At 41.2% G+C, this 20838-nt stretch overlaps 1 protein-coding gene across 9 annotated transcripts; it reads left to right on the forward strand.

The window, feature by feature from the left end:
- The first annotated feature begins 138 nt into the window (after window positions 1-138).
- acap2a (ArfGAP with coiled-coil, ankyrin repeat and PH domains 2a) lies at window positions 139-20125 on the forward strand. 9 transcript variants are annotated; one of them, XM_042704562.1, is made up of 26 exons: window positions 139-503; window positions 6120-6177; window positions 6429-6548; window positions 6702-6755; window positions 6939-6997; window positions 7262-7445; window positions 7770-7814; window positions 8046-8141; window positions 8388-8462; window positions 8831-8842; window positions 9142-9254; window positions 9566-9586; window positions 9704-9755; window positions 9947-10047; window positions 10526-10631; window positions 11182-11387; window positions 11608-11677; window positions 12866-12960; window positions 13382-13575; window positions 13873-13974; window positions 14312-14404; window positions 14749-14963; window positions 15207-15316; window positions 15542-15652; window positions 15814-15875; window positions 18941-20125. In XM_042704562.1, the coding sequence occupies exons 1-26, from the start codon at window positions 451-453 to the stop codon at window positions 19018-19020; spliced, it is 2487 nt and encodes an 828-aa protein (XP_042560496.1). In that variant the 5' UTR covers window positions 139-450; the 3' UTR covers window positions 19021-20125. The 9 variants fall into 9 exon arrangements, with proteins under 9 accessions (XP_042560496.1, XP_042560503.1, XP_042560495.1 ...); XM_042704569.1 differs by lacking the exon at window positions 8831-8842; XM_042704561.1 differs by lacking the exon at window positions 18941-20125 and having other exon boundaries at window positions 15814-18474.
- The last annotated feature ends 713 nt before the right edge of the window (window positions 20126-20838 follow it).

Raw genomic sequence — 20838 nt, forward strand, 5'->3', positions numbered from 1 at the left:
GCAAACCCATATTATGTATATATAGGCTATATATATATTTGCTAACCCATATTATAACAACTAATAGGATAGGCTGAAGTCCGTATCATATTTGGTCCAACCAAGACCTCTTTTCCTGGCTGCTGTCGCAAGACTGACTCGTATTGGCCACATATTCTGGCATTCATGTGCCTGACAATAGCTAGCAGAATGGGGTGGGACTGAATTTTTGTTGAACGGATTGACGTAGGGTCGTAGTAATCGATGCAATGACCATAATAGCAATACGTACCTCCATGTGTTTTGGAAATATTTTACCTTTATTGTCTTACGTATTATGAAATATAATTGGTAAATGCTAGATAATTGCTAGCGTTCAGTCGAGGCAGGGTTTCTTGTATCTCGATCGTTGGTTTTGGTGAAGAAGACGCAGGTTTCACAAGCGCATTTTATCTGACAACAACTGAAGCAATGAAGGTGACTGTGGATTTTGAAGATTGTCTGAAAGACTCTCCACGATTCCGGTAGGCCTACCGTTATTGTCGTCTTTTCCAAATGCTGCATCGAAAAGCAAGATGTGGCACGGTAGCCCAAAAGATAGCCCCATACGTCCGTCCCCCCGTCCCCCCCATCATCGCTCATTCATTTCGGTTGTGTCATCCTTTTCGAAACGAGGCAAATGTTCACAGTCATGCACAATAATGTGGTCGGAACAATTGGTGATGCGACTGCTTATGTACAGAATATAATATTTCTGATGAATGATGTAGACTGACAGTGTCGCTACCATGCACTGGGTGCACTTCGAACTTCCTCGTTGGATCAACGTTCATATAGATAAACAGGGGATTCGTCGCTCAGACTTACTCTGTCCAAGAAGCTATTCTAAGCCGGGAGTGGGTACCACGACTGCAGCTAAGAGAATGGGTGCACAGATGCCGCATGTTCTGACATTCTCAGGCATTCCTTTTGATTGACGAGCACATTTCTACTGCAGACGTTTTCGCGGATGCTATTTAGTACTATATAATCCTATAGACAGTAAGCTATGGTGCCGTTTTGTGTCATTTTCTCACGTTGATGTCGCACTGACCCTCGAGAAATGGGCTGAGTGCGGTATTAGGCTACTTTGTAGGCTGCAAAAGTACTGACAGATGTTTCAAAACTTCCAAACATAAGACAAAACGAAAATGAGTGGCGTGAACAGATGCTAGTGAATACCCTAAGCGTTTTACCTCACCGAGGCCTGACCATACAACACAATTCCAGCCTAAATTCAATGAGCCTTCAATGTGACAACTTCTGAATTCAGTATTAGTTCCTGCCTTTCTTTGGAAAGCACCAGGACATGTGTTACATGTCAGTAAAAGTGACGAAATTGTTACCTTCATTATATTTTATATTTGGCTCTTGGAACAGTAATAATGTTATTTTGTAGCAAAACCCGAAGCCTAAAAGACTACTGAAATAAGAGACTCTACTGTCCTCATTCACAGACAAGCTACATTGTGGTGTAATGTAGTTATGTGGTCACACTGGGGAGAGAGAGAAAAATTAGAGGCATTTTTATTTTACTGCCTTTGTGAAGAGCTGTCAAAGGCTTGTCCAGCACTTATTCTGAGCTCTTTATTGGTTGGTGCTCTCGCGGCAATGAGATCATCTTGGCATGTGTATTTTAACAGTGAGAAATAGAATATCAACAAACAAATCCAGAAAACTGCATTTTATAACATTATCCTAATGACTTTATTTGTATTTGATGCAGAAAACAAGTATTTGAACCCCCAAGCAAACAGCAAGAATTCTGGCTCCCAACGACCAGTTATGTGCCCAAGAAGCACACAGATTACTCCTCATTAGGCCTAACAAGGTACACCTGATCTCAACTTGTGACGTGTATAAAAGAAACCTGTCCAAAGAATCATACTTCACACCTTCAACCTCACCACCATGGACAAGACCAAAGAATTGACCAAGGAACGTCAGAGATAAGATTGTAGACCTGCACAAGGCTGGAATGGGTTACAAAACCATCGGCAGGCAGCTTGGTGAGAAGCAGACAACTATTGGTGCGATTATTCATAAATCTAAGCAACACCAAACAACTGTCAATCGCTCTAGGTCTGGGGCTCCATGATCATCCGAAAGGTGCAGAATAACCCCAGAACTACACAGGGGGAGCTTGTGAATGATCTCAAGGCAGCTGGGACCACAGTCACCAAGAAAACCATTGGCAACACACTACGCCGTAATGGTTTGAAGTACTGCAGCACTCGTAAGGTCCCCCTGCTCAAGGAAGCACATGTACAGGGCCGTCTGAAGTTTGCCAATGAACACTTGAATGATTCTAAGGAGGATTGGGAGACAGGATGTGGTCAGATGAGACCAAAATCAAGCTCTTTGGCATCAACTCGACTTGCCGCGTTTGGAGGGTGAAGAATGCTGAATATGACCCCAAGAACACCATCCCCACCGTCAAGCATGGGGGTGTTGGGGATGTTTCTCTGCCAAGGGTACAGGACGACTCCACTGCATCGAGGGGACTATGGATGGGGCTATGTAACGTGGAATATTGGGCTTGAACCTCATTCCCTCGTTCCCGCCCATTGAAAACGCAACCTTAAGGATTTGGAGAGGATCTGCAAAGAGGAGTGGACCAAAATCCCTCCTGAGATGTGTGTAAACCTGGTGACCAACTACAAGAAAAGTCTGACGTCTGTGCTTGCCAACAAGGGTTATTCCACCAAGTACTAAGTCATGTTTTGCTAGGGGTTCAAATACTTATTTTCTGCATCAAATGCAAATAAGGTCATAAATGTTATAAAATGCAGTTTTCTGGATTTTTTTGTTGATATTCTGTTTCTCACTGTTAAAATACACCTACTATTACAATTAGAGATCACACATTTCTTTGCAAGTGGCCAAACTTGCGAAATCGGCAGGGGTTCAAATACTTATTTTCCCCATTGTATGTGTGCTGTCTTGTAACATAATTGTATTGATGTAACGGACATGGTTATATAAAAAACGTTATTATTAGATTAATGGGTAATATTGCACTAGTTGGTAAGGATGCTTTGTCTGAAGGCAAAGCCAAACTTTGCCTGAATATTGTGTGATGTCACTGTTATCGTTATTAGATTGTCACCTTCCCATCAGATTCTTTTAGCTGTACTTTAGTGCTGACAGACGTAGTGGTAATGTGTCACATCCCATTAATCGAGATATTAAAGACACAAGATATTTAATCTAACACCAGGTAAAACAAAAAGAATGTCATGTGATCGTAGAGGTGATGTGGAGTGAGTTGTTTTGAGACTAGTGAAGATGGAAGTGGCAGGTGATTGACATTTGTTGCACCCGATTGTCTTTGATCTTGGTGGATTTCTTTGTGATTAATATAATATCATTACTATTGTTTGTGAGGGTTTTCTCCAATCTGTGCCCGAGTAGCTTGTCAGTTATCTAATCATTTCTGTACCATTTAGGTCGTCAAGGATGCACCTCACAATACATAAATATTCACCCTTCTTCAAAACAAGAACTGCACTGAAAACCTCCATCTGTTATTTTGAGCAGTTTGCCTAACACAATTAAAAGCACATTTGGCACTAGACTTTTTGAGTTCTGTCCATGGTCTACATTACCATATAAGTGCATGTGATGAAATCAGATGATAAGGCAACATGCTCATTCAGATGATGACGTATCTGAGAATATTCAGGTAAAGTTTAGTGCTTCAGTGCCACTTAGAACAAAATATATAAAACCAGCCTTGATGCTTTTTGAGCCCACCTACACTAAAATAATTCACTACTGTATACCTGATAGTTCTTGATTAGTCTTTGCTTTTTTTTCAATTCAATTCAATTCAATTTAATTTACATATCGCCAAAACAATAAATGTCTTATGTCAAGACCCATTAATCATGACGGCAAAAATATCTCAGTTTTGCCATGACTGTAGCGTAAACTTTGTCAAGGTCATGCTGTTGCTTTCCTGAAGGTTTGCATCGGACACATAGTAAATGATTCTCAGAGTTCCAGTACTGACAAGCAGTACTTCTCCAGTTGCACTTTAGACTTTGTTTACAGTATTGTCATATAATTGTCCGCCTAGTGCTAGTGATCTAATGTAAAAGTCTTTCTGTAGCTCAACGTATACAACAAGGAGCTAATAGCTCTGAGGTTATGGGTTTGATTCCCAACAACCATTCATATGGATACAATATATGCCTGTGCTGGAAGTGGTTTTGGATAAGAGAGTCGGCTGAGCGGATAAGTAAATGAGTGAATGACACACGTAATGTAGCCTCAGACACTCAGCTGAACAGCTGAAATATTATCATTGCTGTGTTTAGCTCCCATAATAAACCCTACACTCTGTTGTCCTGTCTTCAGGGCAACAGAGGAAGCTGCCCCATCACAGAGGCCTGTCAGGGGACAGTGTGGCCTACATTTCATAGTTTCTTCAGGAAAAAAAACTTTCTTAAGCTCCTCACTGTGTCCTGTCAGCCTAACACAAATTAAAGCATTAGAGTGAAATGGAAAACAACATCATGTGTCATTGTGTTGTATTTTTAACATCTAGGATGATCTGCCCTGAAAAACACTACAGTATGAAATGAACACTCTGAAAATCAAGTTATTTTGCAGGAAATACAAAATTGTGCTCAGTTTTACATGTAATGTTTATTCTTCTCTGAAAATCTTTTCACCCACTTGAGCATTTTACATAATCTGTAAATATACACAATATTTCTCCTCGTATACATTCTCCTAGTATACAGCGCAGTTCTGGCGCTAGTCATTCTATTGACATTGATCTATAGGGTTAGATATTTACATCAACTGTAACTATTTTAGATATGCAGAGGATTTGTGACGGTGTCCCTGTCTTGATTAGATCATAGGACATGTTACCATGAGGTTCACTTGTATATGTTGTATCTGGTAAATTATGTACTGGATGACCTCACTGTTGAAACAGAAAATAAGCCATATGAAATTTTCTCAGGCTAGAGTGACAAGGTGCTGGAGATTTAGGGTTTATTGGTCTTCATTGTAATCGATGATGGATGCATTTATCATGCTTTTTGAAAGATGTAGTGTTAATTGATGGTTAATGTGTTGATTCTTTATCTTCCTCACATTATGTTTGCATGCATGTGTGTGTGTGTGTGTGTGTGTGTGTGTGTGTGTGTGTGTGTGTGTGTGTGTGTGTGTGTGTGTGTGTGTGTGTGTGTGTGTGTGTGTGTGTGTGTGTGTGTGTGTGTGTGTGTGTGTGTGAGTGTGTGTGAGTGATGACGTGCGTGAACAGTATCTCTTCTGTGTCTGCCCTCTCGTTTTGCATGCATCTGAGTATCTGCATGTGTGGGTCTGTGTGTGTGTGTGTGTGTGTGTGGGTCTGTGAGCTAGAGGGTACAGTCACGGGAGGGCAGGATGTTGTGACTCAGCGTCTGTCATATCTTTTCCCTTTACCAGTTTTTCCCTCTTGATCAAATCTGAAAGGCATTGCTCTGACATTAGATTAGTGTTACATAGCAGTAACATATATTATGCTTGGGTACAGATTAAACCATTAAAAAATTTACTTTCTCTGCACCAATTCCACTTTCGTCATAGGTGAAAGGTATGGTGTGGGGGTTTAACACAAAAAAGACCTATCTTTCTGCACACCCTTGGGATTTTGTGTAACCTTGTAGGTTAACAGAATGGTTTGGTTAGCAGTTCTGCCACCATTGATTTCTCTAAAGGATTAATCCTTTGAACCAATATGTAAATCAGGGATCAAAGGAAAAGAGAAGAGAGTGAATATCCATGTTATATTGATTTATCAAGCACCAGCCAGTGGAGGAAAGGAGTATTGTATTTCTCAGCAGATTCACTATGGCTAATTTCAAGTGAACTAGAGAAAATGATCAAAACTTGGATGGCTCACAGTGTGATGATCAAAAAGTAATTTAGTGTCGATACTAGTGTATCTGAGTGTTCACTGGGTCATTTATTCATAATGAAAATGCTAGCCGGCTTAGTCATTTACATATTCATGTCATTATTGGTTATACTCAGACTTCTAAACACAAACTCTAATTGGCACCTTTCCTCCCTCTACGTTCCAATGCATTCCGTGTTGGCAGAGCGACCATCGAGGAGGTGGAGACAGATGTGGGGGAGTTAGAGTCCAAACTAGACAAGGTCAGAATGAACTCGCTCTCATATTCATATCTGGCACTGGAAGCCAACGCAATAATAATGTTGTTACTTTACAGATATATTACTGTCCATTGATTAGAACATTAGTCACATAGTCTGTAATGGTAGTCGCACTCGTGGCATCATATATCTACTATACACTCAATGAACAGTAAACACACAAACTTTTGTTGTTCCATTTGTTGTGGAACTGTGTTCAATTCTGAGCTATTGTTCTCTCTTTATTATTTTAGCTAGTCAAGCTTTGTATTGGGATGATTGATGCTGGGCGGGCATACATCGTGGCCAACAAGCAGTTTGTTAATGGTATCAGAGACCTCGCTCTGCAGTCCACTAGAGACGTGGTTATTGAGGTAAGTGAATGCGTGTGAGGCACATTTGAAAGTTTCACTTCTGTGCACCCAACCTTAATCATAAAACTTCCTAGGTCATTATATGAACGATCATTCTAATTCAAGCATGTTTTGGAAACACTATTCAGAGTTTTGTTACTTTTTCTTTTTCAGTCGAGTTTAACCAAATTTGCTGAAAGTCTCCAAGAGATGAATAACTACCATACAGTAAGAACATGTTTCACTGATTTCATATATGACATAAGTGACTTATTCATATGGCATATTCGTAATTAAAAAATGTGAAGCAGCACTAGTTTCTTGGAATCCATCACTGCATTTTATAGCGTCATTCATGGGGTGGTTTAATGTCGTAACGCTGATGTATTCTCATTTCCTTCCGATTCACAGATTTTATTCGATCAAGCTCAGAGATCAATAAAGTCTCAGCTCCAGACATTTGTGAAGGAGTAAGTGGGTTTTCTCACTTAACATGTCACTTACATACCATTCAAAAAGCAGTGCACTCAGACAATGATGCAAAATAAATCTTATGAGAACCTTCCTCACACCTGCCTGGTGGGACACATTTATTTCCTATGAAACACTAGAGCTTGTTCTTACCTTTAACCTTAAAATGTTACCATTCGAATACAGACAGGCCATCTTTATATCCATTTCTTTTTTTAAAGAATCTATTAATTTGGGTGTGACAAAACAATCCTCGTCTTTAGGGACCTTCGGAAGATCAAAGAGACCAAGAAGCAGTTTGACAAGGTCAGCGAGGAGAAGGAGGTGGCTCTGGTGAAGAACGGTCAGGTTCCTCGGAACAAGACACACGAGGTGGAGGAAGCCACCAACATCCTCACCACCACGCGAAAGTGCTTCCGCCATATTGCCCTAGACTATGTGCTACAGGTGAGAGTCCACACAGTTATTTAGTTGTCTTTCATTTTCAAGATAATAATGACCAAACACAGAGAGCTTGCAAAAACAAACTAACTTGTTCTGGCCTTCATGTTGTATTACAAGTGTTCCCACAGTAATGCCCTGTTTCACATTAATTCAAGAGTTCACTTCATCAAGACTGTGAGGACTTTCAATTAGGTCATGATTTTTTGGGACCATTTTCAATAGCTGGTCCTCAAGGACCACTTCCTGGATGTCCTCATATAAAAAATATGAGCAATCTCTATCTGTATTTGTATTGCTCGTATAAACGATGTATATTCATTCTTCTAGATCAATGTCCTCCAGTCTAAAAGAAGATCTGAGATCCTAAAATCGGTGAGTGAGTGGGCTTTTTGCAATCTCTATTAATCATCTTAATTCCGGTGTAGTGTAAACCTATTAACTGAAAGCAATTTCAGCAATTGTACTGATAAACTGTTCTCCTTTTGTATACCCATTTGAGTACTAGGATGATAACCATCCTCTCTGTATTACTGGAAAGATTTACCTTTTGGCTTTTAAAAACATGTTTGAAACTTGTTTTTCAACCTTCATTTTGTGTCACAGATGCTGTCCTTCATGCAAGCTCATCTCAGCTTTTTCCACCAAGGCTATGACCTATTTAGTGAACTTCAACCGCTTATGAAACAGCTCGGTATACAGGTAAGAATGGTCCCTCCCAAACTCTCATGGCCTCGCAATACTAGAGACTAGTTTAGTTTCTCAATACTATAAAATCAGGCGTAAACTAAGGTCAGCTGTTTACCTGATACTGGGAAGGTAACTGAACTGAGTTAGGCTCATCTCTCCCTTTCCCTCACTCTGTCTCTCTCTCTCTCCCTCTCCCTCCCTCTCTCTCTCCCTTTCCCTCACTCTCTCTCTCCCTCTCCCTCCCTCTCTCTCTTTCAGCTGGATCAGCTTGTGGTTGATGCTGCAAAAGAGAAAAGAGACATGGAACAGAAACACTCATCTATCCAGCAGAAGGTAGTCTATAGTTTCCTTTAACTTTGAAACCCAAAATTGGAAATTATTTGTATTACCAGAAAGGCTAACTGAGATATGAAAGAGGCATGAACTGAACTGCCCCAGATGTCATGTGTGTGTTCATAGGACTCTTTGTTTGTATATATGCACACACATTTGTGCTTGTGCATATGCAACACTCTCTCTGCGAACATCTGAAGCATATGAAAGCACTGACAATCCTCAGCTTGCACCGCAGATTCCTCTCCACATTTTTTCTCCTTCTTACTTGGCTCATCCTTAAGCAGTTCCCTCACACTCAACCTGTTCTTTCTTGCTCTGGTTACTGTTGCTAATTTATTCTGTTTCCTCTTGCTTTGCTTCCTCAGGCAGCACTGCAAGTAAGTCTTCTTTCGTCTGACCATAACTCTCAGCTGATATCTTAGACTTTCCCTATTCATTGGTAACCACGATCTTTTCACACATCAAAACATTTTGTAGTTCTCTAGAAGCACTCCACTAAATACATAAACACATAAACAAAAGTTGAAGGCATGTATCAGCCTTATGGCTGCCTGTCAGTTAGAAAACCTGGTTCTACTGTGGCTCATAACCAGTTTGTTCTGAAAAAGCGCTGTGGTTATGCAATATGTAGGGTTGTGTGAACTGATTGTGAACTTTTTTCTTTTTAACAATACAGGACCTATTCAACGAGGACACTAAGCTAGAGTACAATGTGGACACAGAGAATGGGATTGCCATGGAAGGTTACCTGTTCAAGAGGGCTAGCAATGCCTTTAAAACATGGAATAGGTAAACAAAATAGCTGTGTTGAATAAACCCACTCAAAAGCACATGATCCTGCTAGGGTCCACGGCATAAAAAAAAGTGAAAAATGTCTGCATGCTATTTTCCCTTTTTACACCAGAAAACTCACAAGATGTTCCATATCAGTCACTTCACTCTCCATACTTTTGTTCATGTATCTGTCATGTTGTTTTTATGTCCCTAATTTACTCTTCAGTTTTTCTGTTTTTGTTGTGTTTCCTTGTGTGTGCTTCCCCCGATTTCATTTAACCTATCCATCTCCTCGTGGTCCATTCTTCTGTTTTGATGCATGACAGGAAAAAAGCTGATAATAACAGGTACACAACATCAAAAATGCCATTCATGTCAAATGGTGGTTTGTGCTTTTCAGTTTTTGCTCTTTCCGGACTGCTGTTGTGTCTCTTGCTAAAGTGATTGTTTATTGTTTGTTTAAGGCGCTGGTTCTCCATTCAAAATAGTCAGCTGGTTTATCAGAAGAAATTTAAGGTAGAGATACCCACCCCTCTCTATTGCAGTATGTGTGTGTGTGTGTGTGTGTGTGCGTGTGCGTGTGTGGCCTTCATGATATTAGCTGATATGTTTAGCGACTAGATATCAGCTACTAGTCTATGTAGGCATTGGCCTTTATTTATTTATTTATTTATTTATTTGTTTGTGCATGCATGTTTGTTTTGTAGGATAACCCCACTGTGGTTGTGGAGGACCTGCGGCTGTGCACCGTAAAACAGTGTGAAGACAGTGAGCGACGCTTCTGCTTTGAAGTGGTATCCCCCACAAAGTGAGTACTCAAGTGAACAGACAGAAGTGAAACTGATTAGAAATGATTGTTGAATCAACTTTTTACTTTCTAGTTCAGTTTTTGTTTACATACAATTTAATTGGCTGGATTGTATCCAAATCAACATTGCCACTAAATAATAGTAACATTCTAGCAATGTTATGAATCTTTGTAATAAATTATGTTATGACATGATCAGATCTTTTAGTGATTGGATTATATCTATCAGATTTTATTTGTTGTGTATATTACATTTCAATCCATTTAAACTATAATGAATTACAGTGGATTACAGGCATACACTCTATCAGTATTTATCAGTGTTTTCCCTCGGAGTCAGACCCATTGAACTCTGGCCTGCCCGGTACCACGCTGTACCAGTTGGGCTCCACAGACACAAAGGGAGAGAGAGGCACACAGAGAAAAGAGAAATCCTCAGGAAAGATATGAGTTGTGTTGTGATCCCCTCCACTCCTAGGAGCTGCATGATGCAGGCGGACTCTGAAAAGCTGCGGCAGGCCTGGATCAAAGCTGTGCAGGACAGCATCGCCACAGCCTTCAGGGAGAACGGAGAGGAGCCTGTGGTGAGTGTTGAGACGTGAACAGGCTGTTGTTTCTGTGTGGACCACTACCTTTGCAAAAGACTGAAGAAGTGGCAGGTTGTCTCACAAAAAATCAAATTCAAGAGGCCATGGCACATTTATCTTTTGAATACATTTTTGATTGCATGGCGTGCCTTTTATGTCTTTGTCTATGTTTTTTTTTAAGAATACTTTGTATCAACACTATATTTGAAGAATAGTATATTTTAATAGTTTTACTAAATAAAAGAAGAATTGGATTGAGTGTCCATCACGCTTACACAGTTTGAAATGCCAGCTCTCAGTCTGGCCATGACCATGGATAGAAACAGAGGAGACTATTGTTTTGTCTAAATGAGTGTTGAGTGGCTGGTTCTGCTGTGTGAGGACGTTGTGGCGTTTGTTTGTTGTTTGTCTTGGATTTAGTATTACAGTAAATCTAACTGTCTACATGAGTGGGATCTTCTTTTCTTTATGTCACCGTTTCAAGGACACTTACCTTTTGAAAATGTAGGTTTTAGATAATCATTTATTTTACTCTTTCCTTTTCTAGACAAAGCTTGATCGCAGGTCCTCTGCATCACTGGGCAGTCTGGACTCGGGGGGCGACACCAGGTCCATGAAGGGAGAGAGCGCCCTCCAGAGGGTGCTGGCCATACCAGGCAATGAGACCTGTGCCGACTGTGGGCAGCCTGAGCCCCGCTGGGCCAGCATCAATCTGGGCATCACGCTCTGCATCGAGTGCTCCGGCATACACAGGTAGTGTACGACTCCTCTCTGTGTATGCATTAGAGTCTATTTCCTCTTTTTCCTCTGCTGTTCTTCCAACTTCCAAGTTGCTGTTCTCAGGCTGCACTGAGACTTGCCTCTGAATGGGATTCGACTATAGATTAGTAATGTAGTCCTTGGCTAATGTACTGCTCTAAGGTCTAAGACAAGCCCAGACTGAGATGTTTTTGTTCTGTTCTGTTCTTCTCAGGAGTTTGGGTGTGCACAACTCCAAAGTCAGGTCCCTTACACTAGACTCTTGGGAGCCTGAACTGTTGAAGGTAAGCAGTCAGTATGAAACATGTTTAGTGGATTATCTATGAAAGAGTATAAAGTTTATGTTCAATTTACAAAAACAACTTTATCCTCTCTTGGTACCCATATTGCAATGTGAGTGCAGTCGATTGCGCCGATTACGTTAGATAAACAAGGATCGCTGCAAATTGAATTTTGATATTGGCCTGTTTCTCCGCAGCATAAGGAAACCTTGTATACATTGGAGTCATCTGGGTGATCCCCTCCCATACTATGGGCATTATACTGTTCAGTGGGGATTGTTGTATTCCCGACCTGTCCGCTAGCTCTCTTTGGAATGTCCCAGGGGTGAGAACACCCAAGGTTTTTGGAGCTTGGAGATGAACCGGTTATGCATGGGTTCTTTACATTTTTCTAAGGAGAAAAGGCTCCGGTTCCTCACAAAGGCTGAGGGGAATGGACCTTGGCAATCTAAAGCGCCTTATTAGCCATATAGAATAATTGGCAAAGAAGTCTGCCTGGTCCCTGAACACACATTCATGTTCGATTAGGTTGTTGTGGATATCCTCTAAAAGCGCTAGCACAACCATACTGATTGTGAATGTTGTGAAGGAGCCTGTTATATAGTACTCATTTAGAAATGTTTGATTACTCATGGTGACCTGTGACGTTTTTGTTTTGTTTTTTTCACTACAAGGCCCAATTACAATGTTAATTTATCAGTTACAGTTTTGCCCTAATGTCCGACATTGTTTACAGTTTACAGTTAAACCAGTATTTCACCAATGCATGTGCAATAACACTCATCAATGATTGACACAAGACCCGTTTACTTGCATCACTGTTAGTTCCTTGTGGTGTCGCCAAATCTGCCAATTGCAATTTTTTTCGCACATTCCACCTCTAAACCATGTGCAGAAGTTTTTTTTTCTCCCCCGACAATGATCTTTTCATAAATATCGTTGTATGCATGGAAAAGTGCTCAGCACGATTTTAGTGTGTATGCACCGTTGATACACGTGGCCCCTACAGTCATAGAAGTATTTGCAGCGGTCACCAGCATGTTATTTGAGTTGCTGTAATCTCTGGTAATTACCTACAGTTGTTTTCACTTGGTTTATCTTAGTCATTACTAATTGATAGTAGTCTTAAATAGTTCCTAGTTAATAGCTGTAATACTATGTGCCTTAAAACGTATGTGATTGTGTTTTCAGTTAATGTGTGAGCTTGGAAATGGAGTCATAAACCAGATCTACGAGGCCCGCAGGGAGGAGATGGGAAGCAGGAAGCCTCAGCCTGCAGACCCTAGGTACTCTTTGTTTTTTTTAAGATTTATTTTTGGGCTTTTTGTGCCTTTAATCGATAGTGCAGTGAAGAGTGGGACAGGAAATGAGAGGGAGAAGAGCTGGGGAGTGGACAGGAGAAATGACATCGGGCCGGATTCGAACCCGTGTCCTCCATGGGCGTCAAGCCTGAATGTGGTCGGGGCTACTGCTTGCGCCACAGTGCCCCCCGACCCTAGGTACTCTTCGTTATGAGAATGTGCCGTCACTTCGGATTCAGTGCTGTTAACATCATGCTTTGCTGCTTGATCGATTTACATCATTATTCAGCAGTGCATTAACTACTATTTTCAGTCAATATTCTCACAATCCTTATGTGGGATATTAAAACATCAAGTGTTCTCTGTTGTTTTCAACTGTTTGATGTTTAACTTTCCACCCTAACAGACAGGAGATTGAGGCTTATATCAGAGCTAAGTACATAGAGAGGAAGTTTGTCCTGAAGCCTTCTGCCATGGAGCAGAGGGCAAAGGTCATTAGCCTGAGCAAGCAGGATAAGCAGCCGAGAAGCTGTGCCGAGTTCTTACCTCCACGACCGCCTCCACCCACCCCGAAGCTCCGCACGGCCTCCAGCACCTCAGGTTGGTCAGAGATGGTTGCCCCAGTACATGCAAGTCATAACGGCCATACATTTCTGGATGGTTAGCATCGCTGACATTTATGAGGCTGTCTTCTGTCCTCTGGCTTTTGCCCGTAGACTAATTGCACCTCAGCTTGAAAGTTGCTTGTTTCTCTTCGTAGCCACACATTTCTCTTCATCTCCTGCTCTCTCTGGCCCTTTCCTTTCCCTTGTTTCTCTCCTGACCTGCTCTGTGCTTCCCTTCCTTACTAACGCTCCCATTGGCTCCCTCAATCTTCAAAATCTGACCACTGAGTAGTAGCAGCTACTGGCCATGAAGCTCGCCGTGATTCACTCTTCTGTCCTGATGAGCTTGACTCACTCTTCTCCTACTTTGACACTTCCTCAAAGCTGCGGAGTTGTAAGTAGCTGCAAGTGAAACCGTTACTGTGTGTCCACCTGTATGTCCCTTGCACCTCCATCATACACAGTCTCCTGTCATATTGGCGCCATTTACTGTGCTGTGATCAGTGCTTCAGAGAGGCTGGCAGTGTGAAAGAGTTGCTGACTGATACATCTTGACTGACTTCACTTCATTTCTTAGATGTTCTCTGACCTCTACAGTCTGTTTGGGATCCCATCGCTGTCTCTCTATGTGCTGCATCCTACCTTGTTATTCTGTGTTTTTTTCTCTTGAAGGCAAGTAATTCATTGTGCCTTGAGAAACAGTCTGAGTTCTTCATGTTCTCCTTTCCTAGTGAGGAGTGCGGATAGTGGCATACAAAACAGTGCGGATGGCAGTCGGGAAATGCTGGCCTCAACTCCCTCTAGTAACAGCCTCAGTGAGCCAGGTGAGTGATTAAGAGGGAGACTCTGTTCTATTCAGGTGTTTTAGTGTACCAGTCAGAATAGCAACCCATAATCCTGGTGGTGTTGCTAAGATGCTGCCCATATTTTGATACCCATGAAATAGACATTATTATGAAGACTTATGCTCATTTTGTGATTGCTTCAGAAAACCTTTCTCGTACAAATGTTATCACACAGTGTGAATAATGTTATCATTTCTGTAACATGGTTTGATTATAGTATATTAATACTATACGGTATATTTTATTTTTGAAACAAACAAAGCAGCTAGACCTTAGATATGATTGATCAGGAGTCCTATCTCTCCTGCTTATTTGTGTCACAGAGCCTGAGTCTGAGTCCCCAGTGGCGTTGCAGCGGGGCGAGTCTCCCCCAGTGTTCTCAGAGCTGACAGACTTCTCGTCAGACCTGCTGCTCTACTGGGCTTCCTGCGCCTGTAGTCTCCCAGACATGGCGGAGGCCATGGCACAGGGAGCCGACATCAACTGGGTCAACGCAGAAGACAGCAATAGAACACCGCTCATACAGGCTGTACAAGGGGTGGGTGTCCCACACTATTCATGCCACGGAATAGCTTCAATAACAGTGCATGAATGCATACCAGGACTGATTTGTTTATTCATTTAAGAAAATGAAAAATAGGTTGTACATTTTGAATCACGGAATGAGTCATCTTAGAACGACTGGATACAATCTTGTTGTTTTGTGATCATTAACCTGTGTCTTTGTGTGCTGTCTGTATCTATATATGTATGAATGTATATGTGATGCTTCATGCCACAGGGCTCACTGGTCACCTGTGAGTTCCTCCTTCAGAATGCTGGCAATGTGGACCAGCAGGATATCCGTGGCCGAGGTCCACTGCACCATGCCACTATTCTGGGCCACACAGGGTATGTGTCATCATAGGTGTCTCTGGGCATAGAGTTCATTCACTCTATACTGATATCTGTATCATCCTGCTGACTGTCAAAATGTACTAATGCAATTTTGTATCATGGGGATGGTTGTAAGGCAGTACATATATAGTTTTGCTGGGTGTGTCCTTTGCCAGTGATAACCACTTGTCTGTAAATAAATTACATTGTGCCTAACGTAATTGTTTCACATTCTTTCAGTCAAGTGTGCCTGTTTCTGAAGAGGGGAGCCAGACAGAGTGCTGTCGACACTGATGGCAGAACCCCACTGTCCATCGCTGTGGAGGCAGCCAATGCGGACATAGTCACTCTGTAAGTCGATAGAATTACGGTCATCGAGCTCTCAACATCCTGACTGAAACATGTCAGCCCGTTTGAATTTTCTACTCGCATCTTTATAAGCTTTTTTTCTTCCTTGTCCTTTCCTGCTCCTAACCATCCTTTCCCATGTCTTCCTCTTTTTTTATGTCCAGGCTGCGTTTGGCTAAGATGAATGAGGAGATGCGGGAGACGGAGGGAGCGTTTGGCCAGCCAGGTCAATATTCCCCCCACAGCACTCAAACTGAGCAGCAGTACAAGAAATGCATACAGGAGTTTATTACTCTTCAGCTGGACGAGTCTTAAGCCAATAGTTTATTACTCTTCAGCTGGGCGAGACTTAAACCAGCTAATTAACAGTTAACAGTTCATTTTATTATTTGCATATCAATTGGCAACAAGACGAGCATATCAATTCAACCATACCCAATACCTCAGCCAGACTAGAGCACTATAAATCTGAAATCAGTGACATGCAAACTGTACATGCAAACAAGCCTCAGCATCTTGGCATGTTATGTGTGCCCATGTTGGCTAGCAGAATGATCATGATATGATTATGAATATGCATACACATGAAGTTTGTATGTTTTCCAATATTGGGGTCTCAGTATTGAATTTTTAACCCCTCACTGTACTGGTGCTTGTTTCCAACCTGTTCTGCAGGTTGACTGTTTTTGAAAAAATGTATGCATTTTTAATCATTCAAGTTCATGGAATCGGATAGTGATACACCTACGTATATTGTGACCTCCCGCTTGATTGGGTTGTAAGGACTTCATGATTCCATGATAAAATGGGTCTCAAAGCAGGGTTTCTGACTTGACGTCTTCCTATAACAGAGAGAGGCTGTCATGTTATCGCCTAGTTGCCCGAACACATTTTGCACATCATCTATATTCTTTTAATTTATGTGCTCGGTGATGAAGTCCATTTCATATTGTATTTAATCTATCCTGCTCCTAATGCTAGTCTGTGTTGTGTGTAGAGTCTTTGAATTCACTGTATGCGTTGAAATGCTGTGAAGTCCCTTTAGTTTGGAAGTTCGGCCCCTGTGCATGGAATGGTGATCTTTGGTCTTGGCCGCCTACTAAAATAACTTGAACCCATTCTAGGATGACAATAAACTTTGGAGAATGTAATGAGAGAAGTGAAGGTATTTGCTACCTCATGCACATGTGCAACAAACTATTTCTTATTGGTAAGTGAAGAGGGACAGCATGAAATGATTTGGAGGCATACATCACGAGTAAGGGGGAAATATAACAAATGCACTCGTCATCTCCAGACATAATGGAACATCTGTTGTCAAGCGGGCTAAAACCAGAAACCACTGACTCTGTGTGCACGGGCCCTAAAATAGGGGGCCTAGTTCAAGCCAGGGTTGTCTGCATCTCCCATTTAGGCAGACTTACCCTGTTTCATGCCCACTGATTCAGTGGAAACCATTACAGACATTCAGTCTAATAAGTGTTTCTCAACCTGTGCATGTGCTTCATATCTTTCCAGTATGGTATTTACTGACTGTAGCCTCAAAAAGATTATGACTGATCATTAAGCTTCAATAGCACATGGCTGGAGTGAATTAATATACTGTACATTTACCATACAGCCACTTCACCATACAATACTCTAAAAACGTAGGCATACTGTATGTACAAGATATATAGCAATTAATAGTTAGAATATTCATAATGTTCACTTCAGTCCACTCAATCTAACTAACCAACCTAACTGAGGTTGACGTGAACACCAAACCAGCACACGCAGTGGGTTGAGAGGCCTTTAACTGCAGGTCTTAGACAGCCCTTTAAATGTCACTGTTTACCAGTTACTGTATTCTTCAGGTCAGTACACTGCCTTGCAGAAGACATACTACACACTTACCTGCCAGAGAGACTGTTCCAACTAATCTATGTAAATCACCACAGCACACAGTCCAAGCAAAAAGAAAAATATATGTTTATATTGGTCTTGTGTAAAAGCATTTGCAGTCCTGCAGTGCACATTATTTTTTGTTGATGCTATATACAATATCCCATAATAGTGATGTATTTTATTCAAATCACGTGTCTGGTGTTAAGCCACTCTCAATCGTTGCAGCAGGGGTGACTGGTTAGCAGTCAGGAATGATAGATTTTGATTCCTATGTTACAATGTTTGCTGCGTACCTGTTCACAAAGATCTGTAACACCCTGCATTTGGGAACACTAATCATGTCTGTGTTTAATCTTGTTGAGTGACCACCACATTTATTTTGTTTTCATGTTGCGGTGCTCCGCAAAGTGAAAGAGTCGTCATTGGACAATGGAATTAATGCATGAGACAGTCATGCACTGATCCTGTAATATGGCAGACTGCAGTGTGTTTGAAAGTGAAATGTGTTTATTTGGGGGGTATTCTGTTAAACATAGACTTTCAGTGGGCAGAGAGATAAACTGGTCTGCCAAAGATAAGCCCTAAGTACAGGGAAAGCCACAAGTGAAGATGTGACCCAGTGGAATACTTTAATTGTTCTGTATCAGACAGAGTTTTAGTATGTGCTGATCACATCTATTGGATATCTGATGCGAAAGTCAGTAAGGTCATGTAAGAAAGTGCTGTGTTGATGGTTGTGTGATATTTTGGGAGGAGCGAGCTTCTGTCCTGGTGTTTCGCCTCGTTTCTCTTCTTGGTGGCATGATCCCTTTGCTGTGCGGCTGATCCACCTGCAGTCGCTGCCGCCTCCTGTCCCCCCACTCCAGAGCTTGTGCCTTTTTCTGTTCTCTGATTTCTTTGTAAATCTGCACTTTAAATACAGTATGGTCATTAGCAAACACGTTGTCCATGTTGTCTTTTGCCCTCATTTCCTAATATTCAGTATTGCGCGTTGATTTTCTTTGTATTGTTAATATTAAACTGTAAGATTTTCTTTGCTCTCTTCCTATAACTTATCCATGCTGTGCAACTTTACTTAAAACCCTTTCAAAGGAGTAGTGTGCTTTAATCAGCTGGTCTTGTGGGGTCTGGCACTTTTCCTCTCTGCTTAACAAGTTCTTGACCTGCTTGGCGCTGACAATCGCTGCTAACCTGGTTCAGGTACGCCTGTCTTCTTTCTCTGCTCATGCACCTGTGTCTTCCATATGTACTTGGCTGTGTGTGAGTGTGTATAAGAGATGTCATAGTTTCCACATGTATGTCCAAGAAGGTTTTTGATCCACTGCATGACCACACCATTTAGTGGGATTTCTCTTTTTTTTTTTGGTTCACGTCATGTAATGAGATTTCTTTTGTGTCCTCTAGGAGACGAGACGTATCAAGACATCTTCCGTGACTTCTCTCAGATGGCGTCCAATGAGCCTGACAAGCTGAAGCGCTTTTAACTGTGAGGATCAGATAACATAAATCAAACTGACTTTGCTAAGGTAAACATTACAGAGGGAGATGGAATTAAAATGGGCAGACAGTTGTGCCAAAGTAGTGTTGACAGTGCAGCAAGTAGTCTTTGTATTTCTATACATTCTCAGCACCTTGTTTCTTTGTTTAATGTGGAAAATTGTACTAATTAGGCTATTGGGGAATCTTTTGCCATACAACTTGAATTATGTTGTCATTGACATATTTGGGTTTTTGACCAGAAAAAAAAACACGTAAACACGTTTTATATAATTCACCAAGTGCCATTTAACCTGGGGACAACTCTAAAATGTTGGTATTGAGATCCGATAGTATCTGAGGATGATTCAGTCCAACTTAGAACAGGCACCTTTAACCTTTGCAGTTGGCTTTTAAAATCATTACTTTGAGCCATCACAAGGCATTGGGATAGTTTATAATGTCTGAAATGCACTTAACAGACTAAGCATTCCAGTCCACAAATCCCCTGTCTAGGAAGCTAGGAAGCTTTCCCCTGAAACCATTTAAAAGAAAACATAATTTGAGTGGAACACACAATATTGATGAACAGTCCCTGGGTGATGTAACCTAGTGGTGTTTCGGTAAGCATCTCCCTTTATAGTTTATTTGGACGGTGTTGTAGTGATTAACCATTCACTTTCTGGTGAGAGCAAACAACCATCACAGCCCACAACACGTCATGAGTGACAGGTGTAAGTAAGTGACGAAAACAGACTCCTTACTCCCTGCAAGTAAAGATGATTAAGACCTATTGGGCCCCATATTTATGAAGCACATCCTCTTAAATGCATTCCACAACAATGTGTTGTTTTTTACTCAACACTGCCTCTAAATACACTCAGGGAAGACATGCTGTTTTAGGTGTATTCACATTTGTACAGAAATAAGTCACTTTAAATAGCATGTCATCTTTAACACTCTAAAATCTTAGTTTACTGCAAAATATTAAATGAGTAAAAATTATGTTTACTGTATAAAGCTCTCCTGGTATGTGTGACTTGTTATTTATATTCCTTATATGTAAGTGGGTGAATGCTTGTTATGATACCCCAATAAAAAAATAGGAACTTGTGCACTCTTACAGTTTTTATACACAGACGTTGCCACAGACATTACCATACAACCTTATGTCACAAAAGAAAAAAGCATAGGTTTGGGAAATATTATTATAATATTATAAAGCTGTGACAGTGCAGCTCTCAGAAGGTGTTTAGAGACCTGTTTGATAAAGATTAGTGACCAGTAAACATTGAGAGAGTTACGAAATGCAGAGGCTTCATTTTAACAACAACACAGACAAAAGAGCTCTTGAGCCGCTTAGCCAACTTCATTTTCTACCTCATAAAACATCCAGAGCCATGTTGCGGGATGTTTTGAAAGCTAGGCGTACATTGTTGACATCTGACTAACAGGGGAACAAGCCAGCACAAACACTCACCCACACACAGGATGGGAGTCAAGTCTTACACTGAGCACCTTACACTAACCACCACAAAGAGGACTGATTTAAACTTGGTGCACTGTATAAAGGATGGGGTCAGCCTCAGACTCATTGTGGTGTAAGATGCTATTTACAACATAAGCATTTATCAGGTATCCTTTTTCCATGACTACAGACATCATAACTACATGATGGTGGCCCTGTAGAATCCTTTGCCTTTGAACAATGGCGCTGGCTATCCTGCCTTTTTAAGTCAGATATTCACTGAGATACAACTAACTGAAGCAATGACGTGATGATTTTTTATAAAGAAATGTGCATATATTGCTCATGTGGAGGTGAA

This window comes from Clupea harengus, unplaced genomic scaffold, assembly GCF_900700415.2.
Source record: "Clupea harengus unplaced genomic scaffold, Ch_v2.0.2, whole genome shotgun sequence".
Classification (NCBI taxonomy): Eukaryota; Metazoa; Chordata; class Actinopteri; order Clupeiformes; family Clupeidae; genus Clupea; species Clupea harengus.

Bases quoted from the DNA above. Each gene is read 5' to 3' on its own strand.
- acap2a (XM_042704561.1), top strand. From the start codon at position 451: ATGAAGGTGACTGTGGATTTTGAAGATTGTCTGAAAGACTCTCCACGA. The intron at 9,255-9,565 runs GTAAACAAAATA...GATGCATGACAG, and splicing joins GCCTTTAAAACATGGAATAG to GAAAAAAGCTGATAATAACA. The intron at 11,678-12,865 runs GTAAGCAGTCAG...TTGTGTTTTCAG, and splicing joins GGGAGCCTGAACTGTTGAAG to TTAATGTGTGAGCTTGGAAA.